Genomic DNA, 19,056 nt, shown 5'->3' with positions numbered 1-19,056 from the left:
TGTAAATTAGGAATATTTATCATACTACATTAGTCTTCAGTTGCAACAACTATAACATTCGTTCCATCATTTGTAACTGTTGATGGGGAATCTTGTGTCGTATCGAAAGATGAATTTGAGGGGGTTGTAAGTAGTTTCGAACTCTCAGAGTAAGCAGTTTCTGTTGAAATTGCAACAGGGGTTAATTTATCTTCTGAAGTTCCACCAGTTTCTGACACAGTTGAAAAAGTCTTCACAGAAGATGCTTCAGATTGGGACACAATTAGAGAGGTTTTTATGGAAGATGCTGCAATTTGAGTCACAGTAGTTACTGGCAGAGTCGTTTCTTCTAGAGTTGTTTCAGAAGAAGAGATGACAGGCATTTGAGATGCACCTATTGATGTTTCATCTTGAGGCAAAGACGGCTGTGAAGAGTTTTCTATAGATGATGGTGTGGGTGTACCAAGTGATGGAAACGTTCCCAATGATGATACTTCCGCTTGTGAGGCAGAAGTTGATAGAGAGGTTTCTACAGAAGGTTTTTCAGATGTTGGCACAATAGGTGGTGATGACAATTCAGGTTGGGACACAGACGTTGTGGGAAAGGTTTCTACTGAAGGTGTTTCAGATGTTAGCACAATAGGTGGTGAAGATATTTCAGGTTGGGACACAGAAGTTGGTTGAGAAGCTTCTGCCGAAGGTGGTTTAGATGTGAGCACAGATGGCGAAGATATTTCAGGCTGGGACACAGAAGTTGGTAGAGAGGTTTCTATTGAAGGCCTTTCAGACATTGGCACAATTGGTGGTGACGACATTTCAGGTTGGGACACAGAAATTGGAGGAGAGGTTTCTACAGAAGGTTTTTCAGATTTTAGCACAATAGTTGGCGAAGATATTTCAGGTTGGGACACAGAAGTTGGTAGAGAGGTTTCTACTGAAGGCCTTTCAGACATTGGCACAATAGGTGGTGACGACATTTCAGGTTGGTACACAGAAATTGGGGGAGAGGTTTCTACAGAAGGGGTTTCAGATGTTAGTACAATAGTTGGCGAAGATATTTCAGGTTGGGACACAGAAATGGGTTGAGAAGCTTCTGCCGAAGGTTGTTTAGACGTGAGCACAGATGGCGAAGATATTTCAGGCTGGAACACAGAAGTTGGTTGAGAAGCTTCTGCCGAAGGTGGTTTAGATGTGAGCACAGATGGGGAAGATATTTCTAGTTGGGATACAGGAACTGGTGAAGGTGTTTCTTCCGAAGGTGTGTCAGATATGGGCTCACTATGTGGTGAAGATATCTCTGGTTGGGACACAGCAGTTGGTTGAGATGGTTCTACCGAAGATGGTTCGCATGTGACTACAGCAGCTGGTGAAGATATTTCAGGTGGGAACACAGCAGTTTGCGAAGTTTCTGCAGAAGATAATTTAAATGTAAACTCAGTAGGTGGTGAGAATTTTTCAGGTTGGGATGCAACAGTTGGTGGAAAAGTTTTTGCTGAAGACGTTTCAGTTGCGGGCACAGTAAGGAGTGAAGATGTTTCAGGTTGGGACATAGGAATTTGTGAAGCTTCTGCCGACGGTGTTTCAAATGTAGACACAGTAGATGGTGAAGCTTCTGCCGACGGTGTTTTAGATGTGGACACAATAGTTGGTAGAGAGGGTTCTGCTGAAGATATGTCAAGGTGGGACACAGCTGTTGATTGAGTCGTTGAAGGTTGAGATTCTGTAGGTGGTGGTGAAGGTTCTACAAACGTTGAGGGCTTAGACACAGTAGGTGGTAGTGGTGGAAAGGTTTCTGCTGAAGACATTTCAGGATGAGGCACAGTACAATTTACTGGTGTTTTTACTGATGTTGTTTCAGGTTGAGAGAAAGTAGTTGACAGGGAGAGTCCTACAGATGATGACTGAGATAGAGCAGGTGGCAGAGACGCTGTTTCCGTTTCTGAGCTGCTGGTGGTTGGAAGTGCGTCTGAAGTTCTTTGCGGCAAGCGCCAACTAGTGGGCTGTGCTGAAGGAGATAATTCACTTTCCTGAGCTGTAGTCGGTGGTTGTGGTATGGTTGATTTCTGTTTTCGAAAATCATTGCCTGATTCCTCTACACTGTCAGACTCCTTGGATGATGATTCACTTGATCCTCCATCTTCTCTCTTCTTCTTGCATTTCTACATAAGGTTTATGAGGTAATATTCTATTAGTGCTAACTTTCCATGAAGATTTAGTGCTATTAGAGTATTATGAATGTTCTGGATTGGCAAAAACAAGATATTTCTTATCTTTGTCAAGATATAAATTTTTCTAGTGTCATGACCGAAAGCTGTGTAAGTAGAAGTGATATTGTTCAGAAACGCTAATCATTGGAAATCACCTCGAAAAGTTCCTTAAAAGGGTATCGCAAAAGCATTTGAGTGCGAATTTTATTAACAGTTTACTACTTCTTTACACATCGATGTGCACCAGTTGGACTATATTTGCCTATTGTTTTGTTAATTTACAATGATTTTCGATTTCTACATTTGGTACTTTCAAAATTACTAAGACACCACTTTCCAAAAATATACTTATTCCAGAGAGAACAGGCATTTTTCTTCTAAGCGGTCGTCAGCTACCGTTAAAGAGAAGCGTACGGATTGTGACCAACTCCTGATTCTACCTCGTCCTAAATCTATGGAATTGAAATTAGGATTGTTTACCAACTTCGCACCTGAATAAAAGACTCTTAAATTTTCAACACTAGAACAATATCCTAGTGAGCAGCATTCTTGGAACTGGCATTCATTTGTCAGACCTAAACAGTGCACAGTGTCTACTCCATACTTCATAAGTATCGTTTGCCTAATCTCTTGAGTATGCAGAGAAATTAAGAAAACGCCATTGAGTTCAATGGCAATCGCTCTTTAGGTGTGCCTTGAATATAAGTCCTTTAACTTCAAGTGTTACTTGAGTGACAAAAGATCGAGAACAACTGCTCTGGCGTGCTAACCAGAAATATAACATCAGTTGTTGTTGTTGAAGTACGGTTTTAGGAGAATCAGCGACTAAGGCCATGTTGCTTCTTATATACTGTCGTGTGTTCTGAGGTCGAATTTCTCTTTGCTGGAGGAAAAACCCGAGGTTCCCCGAGGAAAAACAATGCTACCCTCTCTTAAGACCGACTAACTCAGCCACATTGTGAAAAGGGGCCATAAAAATTCCTCAGGTCATCGAACTCAGGTCTTTTCCACCCGGTGTGGAGACAACGGTGATTCTACCAACTGTCCACTAGGGCTATAACACCAGTCAAAAATTTCCGGAATTAAAATACAGTGGTTATAGTTGCCTTCCGCATGATATGAAAAAAGGTCTAGTTTCAGGGCAGTTGAAATGAGTGGCAATGAAACGCCCCGTTTTATTGCCAATAGTTTATTATTATAAAAGTATATTTTGCCATCCTTGTGGGGGGAAACAAATTTACTTTCATAATATCGAACTTTTGGCAATAATACGCACATTTTTAAATTCACACGTTGGAGTATATAACCTTAGGGACGGTTCTGCCTCAGTTCAATATAACACCAGAGGAAATTAAAAGATATATCACTTCGTGAATGAAAGCAACTTCTTAAATCATCACTGAATTAGTCGATCTTGGGTGATGGGACTCCATCTTTGAAACTCAGATAGGTTTTTCAGCCTGGAAATAAACAAACTGACCATAGAGAATATGTAATTTGCAATCATCCTTGACAGTATACCTTCGTTCGAAATGTTTATTTTCATAGCCAGTCGCTGACTGGATGAGTTTCTTATAATGATTAACCGATCTCATGCCGCAAAAACCATAAACGTCTTGTGAATACAATATATCGACTACTGTACTGCTAATGGTGTTAAGTATCAAAGCAACTAAGATTATGTGGCTCCAATATACTGTGGCCGTTAATTGAGAGTATTCTGTAAATCTTAATGGCAGAGGAGTTGGGAGTTGATGTATATTATGTATATATATATATATATATAACTTGGAAAATTACCAGGTGTATGTATGAAAATTGTGAATTTCCTTTTGTATTTGAAAGCTTAGATGGAAAATGATGATTGTTCGTATTACTTTAATTTACGTGTTTATTACTTTGATTTCTGTGTTAGAGTGGAATTGATAAGAAAGGTAGGAAGAAATAGAAGCAAAGGGTTGCAAGACAGGACAAGAAAAAATGTAAGGATGCTCACACTCTTAGCGTTACAAATATGAATTATAAAGGATTTCTGTGTTAGGAAGGCAATGGTAAAAAGGGAGAGAATTTCATAAATTTTTGCCCAAGGAGGGAGAATGGTAAGAGTACACTCTTACAAATATATGAAAATTATTTGTTTTTATCTGAATTAAATGCATGAAGGGTAGAGAAAATTGGGAATTATTAAGGTTTGAATATTAAATTTGAATATGTTAAAGCATTAAGGTTTGAATATGAGAATTATCAAGGTTTAAATATTAAGTTGGAATATGGTAAACATTAAGGTTGGAAAATACTGGATTTAAAAATAGGGAGGTTATAAATATGTGAATTAAAATAGCAGTTAAATGGAGACCAGAAGTAACAAGTACTGTAAATGCAGATCTGCGGAAAGAGAGTGAACTGAGAGTAAACAAAAACAGTGGCTCGTATTAGGGAAGGAGTGGCATTTGCAAACGGGCGAGCAAGGGTTGCAAAGAGCAGAAAAAATAGCACCAAGTATGAAGTACCTTTGATCTAAGCTGCGTAGCTTGAAAACAGGAAATGAATGAGGGGCCAGTATGGCGTTCGTGTCAGAAAACAGTGCCAGTGTGGCAATTTTTAGATAAGTTGGCGACACTTAGCAAGGAAAGTGCAAACAGGAAAATAGGTATTTTTGGAGACGCTCGGCATAGATGAGAGAATTGTACTGCTGGGGTGTGATATAAATATAAAAACAACGTTATTAAAAGAGAGAGATTGGTTTGTGGGATGAGGGGGAGAGAGTTGTGGTAAGTTTTTTTGTTTAGCAAATAGTAAACAGTGAGAAATTTAAGTATTGCATTGCGTCGTCTTCATGCTCTGCTAACTCACCGCTTTACACGCCCTTGAATTTGGAATTTTCTGAAAATTCCAAAGTTGCAATTTGTGACTGCAGTAGGGTGGAAATCTTTTGTTTTAAATAAAAAATAATAAGTAAAAAAATATATATATATACAGGGGAGACCACACCTTCGTCAAGAGTTTAGAGAAAACAAAGATTTCAAAATTGACGTAAATTTAAATTTATATTCTTTATTTAAAAATAAAACATTTTAATTTTATTAAATTTAATTTTAATGTTAGTGACTCCTTCCTGAAGTGAGTCATGGTAAGTCATGTGGCCATGACTAGTAAGTCATGGCCACCACACAAAAAAAAAAAAAAAAAAAAACTTTATAAGGATTTTAAATATCAACGAGGAATTTCATTTATGTAAATTTTATGTGCGTTAATGTATTCATCATAGCAGAACTAATTTTATTGTATGCTAGCCTTTTTAAAAAAATAAAAAGGAAAACTTACCTTTTCGAGTTGTTTGATTATACATTTAGCAAGTTTTTTTGTCTGAAAATAAAAGAAAATTGTTTTTCTTTAAGACATCGCCCACGGGACAGCATTTATACAACTTATAGGGGTCAACATTATTCTAATACTTGTTTTAATGCGGTAAGAGTGGTAAAATTTTCGGTTAATTAAATATGAAATTTAAGAAAATAAAATTTATTATTTTAAAAACGCCTCTCTTCCCTCAAAATAAGTGCTAAGAAGGGCGAAATCACTAATTAAAATAACTGAAGTTGTACACCTTTAGCTGAGGATTCTGCTAATGGTTCAATAACAATTATAATACGTTATATTCAAATATTAATAAATTCTGAATAAAACCATAACTTACACTCCTGCTTTTTCTTAAATACTTATGGCATGCTTTGACTATGTCCTCGATACCGTTGAACTCATCTTTCAAGACGGACTCGACGTTTTCCGCACTCAATTCCAATTTTCCCTTTCTTCTTCTTCTTCTCTGGTTCTATAAATATGTAAAGAAACACATTTTTAGAAATTTTTAAATTAAAATAATTCTTAAAATATTTGCAACAGCAGAAGCAGACCTTATCGTTATTTATATACCCTACCCTACAAAAAAAAGTAATTGAGCACCCCTGTTTTCCTAGTCCATGGTACCCACACGTATTTAAACAAGTGACTCAGACCAGTATAATAAAGAAATCGTTTCCAAAGTTAAAAACGATTTCGTATTATTGAAATTGTTATTGGAAATAGTTGTTTTCCCATGAACCAAAGGACATAGGTTATGATTGGGCCTGGATGGCCCGGTCTCTCTTTAATAATATATTTGAAAAGGACAAATACATAAATTTCTCTGAAGTTCATTGGTTTGATTAATGGAACCTACTTACCGAACAGGATTGTGTTAATGCTTCATTCACTGCCTGTGCATTGAAAAGGAAAAGAAAAAAAGTAAGACTGATGTAATTTACATAAACTACATAAACAATTTCAATTATTTCCTTTGTTTAATTTGTTTAAAGCTCTTTTAGGAAATTTAAGAACAATAAAATTCATGGTTAAATCAGTTACACTCCCTTCAATATTTTTTACAAACCTTTTAATTACAAAAACCTTAAAAATGTAGATTTGAACGTCTTTTCCCCTTTGTGGTCAGCGTGTTCATCTAGAACCAAGAGCCGGATATAGCCACCCATCATACCTTCATCCTACCTCCTTGTACCTCTTCTCCATTGACTGTGTGTCCTGGTGAAATATCTACTTGTGCTCTTCACTAACGTCCTTCACTAACGTAAAGTATGTGTTCAATTTGTCTTCTTTAACATGAACAGCGTGCACATAATAGAAATCGACGGGTGTATATTCCCATTTTCAAGAAACATAAATTGCAAACTTTTACTAGAACTGTCTATGAAAAGACGCTACCCTTCTGGATTGTGACTAATTTCTTCATTGAGACCAATCAGATAAAAACAGCAGCATAAGGATTCCGAAACAAAGCGAAAACGAGCATAAATAGCATGCTTCTTTTCTATATGTGGAAACCTTCAGATGAGATCCAGTAGATTCCATTCTTTTAAACGAGATGCCAGGAAATCTGATATCTGACGTTATGCTCATTGGATTTGGCTAGACCTGGTCCCTAAATAAGTAATTTTTGCTGATTAGGGAAATATAGCGCTCAACTTGAACGGGCTTCCGAGGTGTAATCCAACTATTCTGTTCACCAGATTCACCATCCAATTCTGAAGACACTTCTATGGAAGGTGGATTGGAACCTGGCAAATCTTCGTTATGTGGCATCAGAGAAATAATAATAATAATAAAAACTATCATATTAGGGTCACTAGAGACCCACCTCATTTGCCCATGTGTAAATGTCAATACTTAACATGTGTCCTCTGATCAATTCGCCTATTCTTCTAAATCCGAGTTTCCACGGAAGAAACTTTGCTATCAACGACTGAAACTAAATAACTTAACCACGGAATGAAAAAAGTCATTAAAAGTTTCCCGAGTCATTGACGGGATTCGAACCGTGCCTTTTCCACCTGGTGTGAGAAAGATCATGATTATAACCACTGTGCTACCAGCCCAGACGACGTCAGAGCAATAGAGTACGGGACAGAGTATGTTGAGCTATACTAAAGCTTTTCGATCAGCAGATTTTCTTCAGCAGGCTTGTTCTCCTATGTTTTTACCCATAGGTATTCCAAAATAGGATTCATATTCATTGAAAAACGTATATCTAAAAACATAGGAGAACAAGCCTGCTGAAGAGAATGTACACCTTCGTTTGATAACCATATCAAACTGCAAAAAAAAAAAAAAAACCCGACTTATTATACAGATACTACATGTAATTATATACTCAGTGGCCATTTTAGTAGACACACCTGTCTAATAGTGAGCTTGACCCTCTTTGTCCCTCAGAACATTGTATTGTTGTCTTTATCTGAATCCTATTTTGGAATACCCATATCCACAGTGAATATGAATCCAAAATAGGCTTCATATTCACTGAAAAACTTATAATATCTAAAAACATAAGAGAACAAGCCTGCTGAAGGGAATGTACACCTTCGTGTACAACAACTACACTTAAATAACTTAAAGCTATTTAAGTGTAGTTGTTGCGGACCCCATTGTTTCCCCCATTAGCCGGCTTTATATTTCTTGTGGTGAGGCTTGCGCCATAATCGGTCATGTGCGTGTTGAGTTTTGTGTGTAACCTGGCAGGATTGGGGGTCAACGGACTCATCACCACATTATGATTGTCCCATCAAATAAATAAGGAAACCGGAATTCGTCAGACCAGGCAGCTTTTTTTTTTTAAATCCTCCATCATCCAGTGTTGGTTTTGCTGAGTCCGTTGTAACCGTACCCTCTTGTTTTTTTGCTGAGGAGTGGAACCCAAAACCATTACACAGAACGATTTGATGTTCTGAAATTCCTCTTTGTTCACCACCGTTGTACTGGGTTGTTATTTGACTGACTGTAGCTTTTCTGTTATCCTGCACAAGTACTGTCAGCCTATTTTGCCCTCTCACATTAACAAGCTGTTCCTGATCACAGGATCTCTGTGGGCTAGATGTTATTTGGTTATTTTACCAATCGTATGTGAAAATCCTAGCAAGGTTACAGTTTAAAGTCACTTAAATCATTCGTCTTCTCCATTCTACAAATGAATTGCCCACGTACAGCATCTTTGCGTATCTGCCTACCTATTTTGTATCTGATGATATTTTTCAAAATATCACTGATGGAGTGCTCTGATTTCGTAAAAAGGGTATGGTACTTAATACAGTTGTTTATTTAAGTGTAGTTGTTGCAGACCCCAGAGCTTCCCCCATTAGCCGCTTTTATACTTCTTGTGGTGAGGCTTGCGCCATAACCGGTCATGTGCGTGTAGTGTTTTGTGTGTAAATTTTGTGTTCAGTTCTGGTGTTATGTTGCGTGACGGGCACCTAGAATTTTAACAAAAGACCCATCCTGGTATCAGGATCAGCAAACAGAGGGAACTCCTCAAGGACATTCCTGTCTTCTTTGAGAAAAAAGTTCAAATATTTCGGACTAAATTTCACTCCATTAATAGGGAAAGATTCATCATTAACAAATATATGTACTATGTACAATCAGTAAGAAATCCAAGTTGGCTTCAACAGTTCACTAAACAGTACAAGTCCAAAAGGATAATCCGCTGGAGTAGCATTCCCAAGGATCAAAAAGAAGAATCTTCAGAGGCAGTAGAAATTCAGTAGTTCTAATATGCAACAATAACATTGCTACCATCTAATCTAAATAATCACTGTTGGAACTCGTAGTTAGAAGTCCCTTTTCAATACAGCAACCCTGAAGTACAAAGAGGCACAAGAACAACAGTCTATTTTGAGTTAACTGATCAAAGTTCATCTTTCCTTTTGAAGACACGTGTAGAAAATGTATTAAAGCATTGAATGCAACCTGAGATCGAACAAGTAAAGGTTTATTTTCACTATTGAAGTCTCTTACAGTTAGTTGAAGTTCTTGTCTATAGTCCAAATAGTAGTGACAATCAAATAAGATATGAGCCACGTTCTCTTCAGCCTCACACAAAGTGCAGTTAGAGATAGTCCGAGTTTAACAGTTTACTATTAATACTGACAGACCAGACAGCAGGAATGTGCCGTGTAATCCTGGAGAAGAGCATAAAAATTCTTTCTTCTTGAACTCTCTAACTAAAGGTAAAAATTCTCTCGTTACACTACCAAGATGGTACCTAATAAAGAAGCCACTCAGTGTATATCATAGTATTGGTACGCACTTATGTAATCCATATAAATATAGTACAGAAGACTTCCAGTTTCAGCCAAAATACTGAGAGGACTTGATTGTGTCTTGAATGTGTCTTGATTCACCATACAAAGTACAGTTAAGAAAAAGTTAAATATGAATATTTTTGTTACATAGTGCAATAATACTTACCCGCTTTAACGTGTCTAACGAGCTTTTTCTGCGTCCCTTCACATTTTCCACCACCTACAAAAATCAGTTGTTATTTTACAACGCCATGAAATTTCTTCAATGTAATAGCTACTTAGAAAAGTTTATACCTTGAAACAAATGATTCGAATGTTTAGAAACCATATATACCTTTTCTGAGAGCTTTTTCTTAACGCACTGATAAACTTCCTCATTTTCTCTACGGTTTTTTCTCCTCCTACAATCTTAAAAAAATAATTCACAAAACCTTCTTTAATCAGGCATATCACTCATAATTTTTTAACAATTTATTTATTAATATTAAATACGCTATTTTCTTAGTACGTTTAATATTAAAAACTTGCGAAAAAGTTAGACAAAATAGCACGCCAATTAATATATTCTGTATTAAACGTTTAAACAAAATATTTCTTCGAAATACAGCTGGCGTATTGGCATGCTTCCCTTGTGATGAACTCAAAAATTATCAAAATCTGAGATGTCAAGAAAAATATGTACTGTAAAGAACACTCTCAGAACCTTTGTGGAAGAATGTAAGACTCGGTGATACTGAGTTGAAAACGAATTGTTCCTGTATTTTCATGAGTCATAATCATGAGATCATGATTACCGAAAATTGGAGAGGTAGGCCTGCTAATTCTGACTTCTAATAGGGAATGTGATCGGCCCACTGACAGCTAACTTACTCATTCAATGAGTTCTGATGTTCAAGGTCTTATCATTAATTATAATACTACTATTGATAATGCCTTGTGGTAACGAATACTGATTCATCTCCCAGAAGCATCAGATACGTTCAGAAGATTTAGATCAGGAGATTCTAGCTGGCCACTTCATCCAAAGATTATCCTTCGCTTGAACGAACTCGTCAACCGTCTCAGACCCATGTGGAAAAGCATTATCGTCCATGAAAATGAATTCAAAACAATGGTACCTCTGAAATTTTATATAGAACTCAAGGATTTCTTCTCTGTACTTTTACGTGTCAAAATGCCCTTCTCCTGCATTCCAAAGATGTGGAGATCGATGTTGCCCTTTCATCATGGTCATCCCATATAATCAGATGACATTCACGATGATGGTCCCTTCTCTGAGACATGTTCCAACTCTCCAGATGAGAACATGAAGGCTAAATCTTTACGTGTCAAAAAAATTGGTCGTTTCTCTTGACTCCAAGGAGAGAGAGAGATAGAACTGTCTGCACAAGTCAGACGGGATTTCCTGTTGGGGTAAGCGTCGGTTTGCAGAGTCAGTTTTCTTGAACCCTCCTAATGCAGTTTATCATACATACGGCCACTGAGATTTCCATAGCAAGCTTACTGGCTGCGCCCAAATGTCATTAACAAACACCCAATAGCTGTGTCAATACCAATGACCTAGCTTCGTTTAACGTGCTTCTGATTAACATTATTCGCATAACAAGAGCTCATATAAAGCACTTACTTCAAGTCGCCACGCTTGTAAATACGCCAGATTCAGGTTGGCGAGCAGGGGACTAAAGATTTGTCTACACAAATGATATTTCTAATATAGTCTACTCTCAAACAGAAGAGTTCATTTATTTCTGTACACCGCTATTAATCTTTGTGGGTAGCATAGTAGTTATAATAACCGTCCTCCACTCACCAGCTGGAAAAGTTCCTAATTCAAGTCCCATCAATCACGCAAAATGATTTTTTTATGGACTATCTTCACTCTGTGGTTGAGTTGGTCGGTCTCCGGCGAGGATAAAAGTCCTTCTTTCTCCCGGACACTCCGGTTTTTCTTCCACAAAACATAATATACATAGGTCCTAATATGACAGAGTTTTAACGCTGATGTTATCAAAATATTCAGCTTCAAAACAAAACTAATTCAATTAATAATTATCTATTATTATCTTAAGGTATGTTTCATAAACTAATTTAAAATAAAACCGACCCAGTGCAAACTGTTAACTATAGAGTCGTCTTTTATCTATTACGGGGAGGTAAAAATAGTTATATATAAATATTTATATGTCCTTCTACGAAAAATTGTACAAAAATAACCGTTCGTTTGATGAGGATTGTAATGAGGAAAAATCAGGCATAATATTTTATGTAAACTAGGTACATAATGCTTTTTATTTAATAAATTATAATAAATAAACAATGTTTTATAAATAATGTTTGCAATAACATAAAAATCACAGAGTATCATAAAATGAACAGAATAATCTTCGTTTTTTAAATTAGAAAATGATATGGAGGATAAACGACACTTTTGCTCCATCGTCCCCTTGGATTCAGCACCTCTATAAACCTGTTCTAAATTTTGTATGCTTTATTAATACAAATACAATAATAATATAAACTCAAAGCATGGCTATGGCAATCACTATGATTCAGAATGGCTATAATGTTTTTACTTATGGCAATGGTCGCATTTTCGTTCCGTTTTTTGTCAATCCATGAACGCAAGTTACTCCCATCTGAAAAATGCCTGGAGGGCGTCTATAGAAGTTTTACTTCAAAAATACTACTGCAAACAAAATCAATGAAATAAGTTCAATTTATTTGTAGAATACTTAAAGTTCAATAATAAGATTACGAATAATTGAATAATTTAATGCCACCTTCGATCCTTCATAAAGAGTGGCCACTCTTTAGGTTTCGTTCCTACCCTTTCATGAAATGGAATATTAACAGCATTACGTGTTCGTACCATGTGCTATAAAGCAGGTGAGCAGATACGTAGGGATGCCAAATGTATAGAAGTGAGTGCGAGAATGAGACAGATAAAAGAGATAAGTGACCTTGAACGAGGCGCTGCACGCACCAGTACCAGTATCTCGGAAACTGCAACCCTCCTGACATTTTTTCATTTATGACCATATATCGGACGTATCCAGATTGTCTAATAACCAAATAACATCCAGCCAACGGAGATTCTGTGGTCAAAAATGGCTCGTTGATGAGAGAGGATGACAGAGGCTGAGCAGGGTAGCAGACTTGCCCTTCTGTTACCTCCCATTTGTGTGGAATAACAGAAAGGCTATAGGTATCGAAATTGTCGAATTATTTCAAAAAATTACAGCCGGTCAAATAAAAACCCATTAAAGAGGCATTTCTGAATCCATAATTCTTCGCACCTTGTCATGGATGAGTATCACAATCAACGGCCGAACCGAGTTCCTCTCCTGTGTCGGCAAATCACAAGAAGGTGCGGCTAGTTTGGGCCCAGAAGCACCAACAATGAACACTGGAAGAGTGTGAAAACGTTACCCAGGAAGAACTCCGGTTCCGCTGTTTCATGTTGATGGTAGAACCAGAATATGGAAGAAAACAACATGATCCCATGGATCCATTTTATAGGGTCTCAACTATGCATGCTAGCAATGGTGACGGAGTAATAGCATGTGGAGGGTTTTCGTGGTGATATTGGGCTCCCTTGATGCCAGTTGAGCAAACATTTGAATGACAGGTTATTCGAAAACTGTTTCCGACCAGGTGCATTTCTTCATGACTGCAGTATATCCATATTTTAATGGGTTCTTCCAACAAGATAATGCACCTTGTCACAAGTCCAGAATTGTATAGAATCGGTTCCAGAAACGTGAGAGTCAATTTCGCCTCCTCATTTACCAGATCTCAATCCAATTGAGCATTTGTGGGATGAGGTGGAACGAGCTCTTCAGAGTAGAGATTAGTAATTATCTAATTTTCAACACAGTGAGAAGCAACTGAATCAACATTTAACAGCATCCGTTGTCCATGACTAACCGAGTCCAGGCGACGACAAATCCAGGCTGTTCTGACGGCTAAATGGAGGAAATCACTATTATGTAGATGTACCTATTGAAGTGGCAGCTCAGTGTATGTCAAGTTCATCATAATTAATCGATTATAAAATTTTAAAAGGTTAAAGCAGGCTCATATTTGCAAATTTCAAATTTCACGTGATGTCCATCATAGAATTCTTATGCATTTACAATTTTTTATAATGTTAATTTTTTTTTTTTTTTTTCGTTTTGCATGTCCCCAAGCAAATCTTTCGATTGGAGTATAATAGAAATGAACTGTTAAAACTATTTATTTTTTTCAATTTATATACATAATTACTAATATTTCCCCCTTTATTTATAATAAAATATTATATTATAACATATTAAAATACAATAACATACTCAAAAATTCTATTTGTTACCATACTTTAAAAGTTTAATTCAAAGCTATTCCTAGTAGCACACGGTTTAATTTCAATCATCTCACAGTAAGTGACATATATTAGACCTACCTACAGTGGTAAGAAAGACCAAGCAAAGAAGAAGAAGCAACAAAGGTATTTTGCTTGCCATCGCTCTTCCATCAAACTAACTAAAAGAGACCACAAAGAATGAGCAGCATATACGTTAGATTTATACACTCAAAACTTCCGGAGACCTTGATACACTTGACTCAGCTGATACAATATTTTCGAGAAAATGAAAGGTAAAATAAGTTTTATGTTCGTGTTTTTACGCTACCCACATGTGTGAGAATAAAAATCAGTTGGGAAAGCGGAATTGCGTAGGTTGATATCAAATACACGTATATAACGAATTAATACCTTTTCATTGAGATGTAAAACTTAAGAAATAAGATAAATAAAGATGTAAGAAAAGTATAAGGAGATTTCGTTGGTTGTGAAGGAGTTAATTAAAAAGTAACTCTTTCATTAAATAACTGCTAAACGTGGTCTGACAATAACAGGTTTCTGTAAATCGGAAAGATGACCTGCCCTCCCTATGACCGAATCGACTAAGAATTTAGTATTAGTAGTGACAAATGGCGCGGAAACATCCTTATGCAGTATCAGCCAAAAGAAAAAAAAATTATTTTTATTTAATTTTAACTAGATGGGATGGGCAGCTTCTCCTACCTGTCCATTCCATCTAATAAATTGCCTTATATATATCCATAAACTGCGTTTGTGTTCTCTGGTGATTGGCTTCTTTTGTTGGACGAAAACCCCTAGTTTTGGGGAAGGGTTTTTGTTTTTATTTGATTTCAGGAGAATCGACGACTAAGGCCATATTCCTCCATGTACATTGTCTATAAATTGCGTGTGTCCTGAGGTCGATTTTCTGTTTGTTGGACAAGAAACCCGAGTTTCCGGGAGAAAACACCATGCTACCCTCACTGAGATGGACTCACTCAGTCACTTTGGGAAAAAGCGATCCTACCAACTGTGCTACGCACGAGGGCTTCGGGTAGTGGGACCTTGCTGTCCACGCCTGAAACTCGACCATGGAGCACCGTCCGTTCCCTTCTCGGCCATTTGGCTAAGATCAAAGTGTAGTATCCGTTCTTATCAGATTAATACACACGTCCCACATCGGGTTTGTTGGCAAAATAGACGGACTGAAAGTGACCATGGAAAGATAACAAAAAAGTATATAACTGATATGGATTTTGTTACTAAGAAGTGTGTTGTGAAGTGGTTTAGACCTTTAATGTCTACAACTTATTTGCTTACAGGACACGGCTCGCTTAGGGCCTTTTTGTTTGAGCGGGGACTTGAGCCGGACCCTTTCTGTTATTGTGGAGCAAATGATACAGGAGTATGCCCTGCTGGACTGTGGATCTTATGCAGCTGAAAGACGGATTTTAACTGAACAAATTCAGGATTTATCTGTGGACAATGTTCACAAACTTGTCGAGAACTCTTGTTTTTTATCTTTGAACTTTGTCAGCAGTTTGCCTTCAGGGTTTTTGGTCTAAGAACTGTTTTGAGATCACAGACTTTTGATTTAGGATCTGGATAATTTGCTTCACGTCTTATAAAACGACTGTATAGTTGTGAAAAAGAAAACGCTCTCTTAAAGGGAAAACTAAAGAATAAAAAAATATTCGAGCGGCAGTCTCATTGTGACTGTTTGTTTGAATATCCTTTGTTGTCTGAAAGAAGTTTACTAATTGAATTGTATATTTCTATATTTTGTAAATTGTTGTTTATTTGCCGCAATTAAGGCTTCCTTGGCTTTTTGACATGGAATTGTAGCCCAGCATAGTATTGTCATTAGATGTAAATAGTAATTGTTGCCCTTCATAATCATTGCTATAAAATGTAAATTGTATATTGCGCTGCTGGGTTCCTCACTAGTCGCATTTTTTTTTTTGTCGGCTCCTGGGTTTGGGCTACCTAGGAGCGGGATTGCTGGCACCCACTGGCCTTGCACTTCTTCCAGTGGGTGCGGGATTCTGTGCCTTGTGCACGACTGTTTTCTAGTAGATACAGGCCCGGCTCCTCGTACCAGGGACGGTCACAAGGTAGCAGATGTCTGGTGTTAGCTGCTCCATAGTGGCTGAGTGGCCTGACACTCACAACATATAATTCACGCAAACACTTCTTAAAACATAAATTTCTAGCTGTTCTATCCTAAACTACTTAAATTATTAAATAAATAACATTTTATTATTCAAAATTTTCTAATTTTTGATCTTCATTCTTCATACTTATCTGTTAGGCCTAATTAACAGATTTCTGTTTAAATTATGAAATCAAGGTGGAGATGCGCGTTAGCCTTGGAACCCCCCCCCCCCGACACACACACACATCGGGTGGAAAAGACCCGAATTCGAGTCCTGTCGATGTCGAGAGGAATATTTATGGGCACTCTTCACAACGTGGCTGAGTTACTCGATCTCAGGCCAGGGTGGCATGGTTTATTCCTCCCAGAAACTCGGGTTTTTCGTCCAGCAAAGAGAAAGTCGACCACGGAACAAAAGCAATTTACAACCAGTATACACGGAGTAATATTGTTCTAGTTGCTGAACAACAACAACAACTACCATAGAGTGAAGAAAGCCCATAAAAGTTCCTCTCGTTATTTGACAGAATTCGAACCAAGCCTGTTATTTTTATTTTGTGCTGTCCACGCCGAACGTGACTCATTTAGTCGATCTGAAGCGAAGGTTTTTATCCCAAGCAACCAGCAAACCGACTGAAGAACATATGGAATTATGTACACTATATAGTGACACCGAATAGCCTTATTTGCTTTTTCATATTTTTCTTCAGAAGGAGGAAAAACGTGAGACCGCTCTAATAAGACCCGTAACAAGATCTTGTTATCTAACGAAAGCGTTAGATTACGGCAAGCGGTAGGTGATACTGATATTGATACAGTGACACTGATACTGATACAGTGACACTTTTCTGATACTGTATGAATGTACAAATCGTGAACCTCAATTTTTTTTTTTCAAATTTTGGCTTGATGATAGTTTTTTTTACGAAAAATATTTGCAGAGTTATTTGAGATTTAAAATGTTTAAACATCCCTCAGTATATTTATTCCTTTTTAGTTATATAACTGATTTCAAAATATAACTGCTAGCAGGTTTTTAAGTGACTAGATAACGGCAGAATAGTTTAACTAGTCGTTTGTCTGTGGCAAATGGTGTCCAACCGGTGATCTATTCCTTCATATAATGTATTCCCTTTAATTTAGTATCAATATTAGTATTAGTATTAATAATGGTGCAAGGAAGCCTAAGGCTTATGCTGCACCAGCAAAAAAACAGTAAACTAATAATAAAAAAATTAAATACAATAAATAATTAACAAATAATAACAAAAAAGGAAAAGGCAACCTATGCATTTCCCTCCCCCAGTAAGTAACTATTCAGCGGACCTTTGAATTTCCACAAAGTGTCAGCCTCTACCACCCATGTAGGTAACTTATTCTCGTAATTTGTAACTTGCTGGTTAAAATAAAACTTCCTTCAATCCAGTCTAAACATCTTCCCCGTAACTTGAATTTATGGGCTTAGTTCTGGAATCATTTAGAACAGTGAAAATTTCGTCCTCATTCATTTGATTTTTGCCTCTGAGAGCCTTAAAACGTCAATCAGGTCTCCTCTAAGGTGCCTGGTTTTCAAGTTGTGCAACCCACATATTCGAAGTCACTTTCTCATATGGACGCCTCTTTGCTGATCTCACTAGGTGAGAACGTACACCTCCTGGGTGATCACCCTGCAACCTGTGGTGATGTGCTGGAGTGTTTTTGGGGCTAGGAGGCATTGTCGATATGTGTCATCTCTTATTCCGGGGTCCTTGGTGATATATTTCCTGTAGTTCCTGGTTGTTAATTACCTGACCTTGGTTGGCGAGCATGAATCCTTCGGTTTAGGGGAAGAGCTTTCTTTTGTGAGCCAAGCGTTGGAATCCATCTTATCTATCTAATCTTGATGGAGGTCATTGTAGTGCCTGCCACAGAGTGTCTTCTTCGCCCATTTTTCTGTCTTTGTTTCTTCTGTCTGTGTCAGTGTGGTCTCCTCGTTGAGGTTGAGTGTTGTGTGCGTTTGTCGATCTTTCTTATGGTTTGGTAGATTGGTGCTGTGTTTTCCTGAAAGTAATCCCACAGATTTATTATTATTATTATTTCTGACTGGAAATACTCTGAGACCGCCTTTGATTAGAGGGGAGAGAAGTCTTATATACTGCAGACCGAGTAGGCACATTAAAACCTTAAACAAATTAAAAAATACGTCATGTAATAAGTGTTGGATTTTCATATTTAATTATCAAATTTAAAAAAAAATTAAACTCTGTCTTATATCGAAAAATTGTAACCAAAAATTAAATAATGGCCAAAACAGATACAACGCAATAGGCAAAAAAATGTTGGAAGCTACTGGGTAATGGCAATGCATATCAATGATATTGCTCAACTCTGATATCAGAGTACTTCAAACAATAAGTTCCTATCCACACTTTCCTTTATAGAGATCATTTAACATAATTATGGACGTAACTCCATAATTTCCTTTCCAGAGATCATGTAACATAATAATGGACGTAATTCCTAAATTTCCTTTATAGAGATCATGCAACATAATTTGTGTATAAATTATGCATGCCATCGTACTGATTTTTAGGCAGTTGAAATGTATGGGCAGTTACGGAAAGGATCCAGGTAAAAGGGAACGCTGTATTGGTGGAGCTTCAATTTAACTTTTACTATTACATATGGATATTGATCACAATTGCAAGCACGAGTAGAAGTTTTGCTTGTTAAAAGCATTCCTTTATTTGTCTTTGGTCCATT

General features: G+C 37.2%; 1 protein-coding gene and 1 non-coding gene across 2 annotated transcripts; one reads left to right on the top strand and one right to left on the bottom strand.

Moving 5' to 3' along the window:
• On the bottom strand, positions 1–14,347 carry LOC150078140 (uncharacterized). Its single transcript, XM_090384219.1, has 7 exons — positions 14,259–14,347; positions 10,152–10,225; positions 9,984–10,037; positions 6,410–6,442; positions 5,884–6,018; positions 5,511–5,552; positions 1–2,138 (listed from the first exon to the last, which is right to left on the bottom strand). The coding sequence occupies exons 1-7, from the start codon at positions 14,317–14,319 to the stop codon at positions 30–32; spliced, it is 2,508 nt and encodes an 835-aa protein (XP_090240345.1). The 5' UTR covers positions 14,320–14,347; the 3' UTR covers positions 1–29.
• A 918-nt stretch (positions 14,348–15,265) lies between these two features.
• On the top strand, positions 15,266–15,456 carry LOC150078139 (U2 spliceosomal RNA). The gene has a single exon (XR_016547660.1). It is a non-coding gene; the product is annotated as a U2 spliceosomal RNA (small nuclear RNA).
• Positions 15,457–19,056: the final 3,600 nt, after the last annotated feature.

This window comes from Mastigoproctus giganteus, chromosome 11, assembly GCF_048544385.1.
Source record: "Mastigoproctus giganteus isolate SK-2022 chromosome 11, ASM4854438v1, whole genome shotgun sequence".
Classification (NCBI taxonomy): Eukaryota; Metazoa; Arthropoda; class Arachnida; order Uropygi; family Thelyphonidae; genus Mastigoproctus; species Mastigoproctus giganteus.
Note: the sequence above shows the minus strand (reverse complement) of the source record. Positions and strands in the feature narration are given on the sequence as shown.

Excerpts from the sequence above, each read along its gene's own strand:
- LOC150078140 (XM_090384219.1), bottom strand. The coding sequence starts at position 14,319 with ATGGCAAGCAAAATACCTTTGTTGCTTCTTCTTCTTTGCTTGGTCTTT. Across the intron at positions 6,443-9,983 it reads CGTTAGACACGTTAAAGCGG|GCAGTGAATGAAGCATTAAC; the intron begins GTAAGTATTATT and ends TTCAATGCACAG. Across the intron at positions 6,019-6,409 it reads CATTAACACAATCCTGTTCG|AACCAGAGAAGAAGAAGAAG; the intron begins GTAAGTAGGTTC and ends ACATATTTATAG.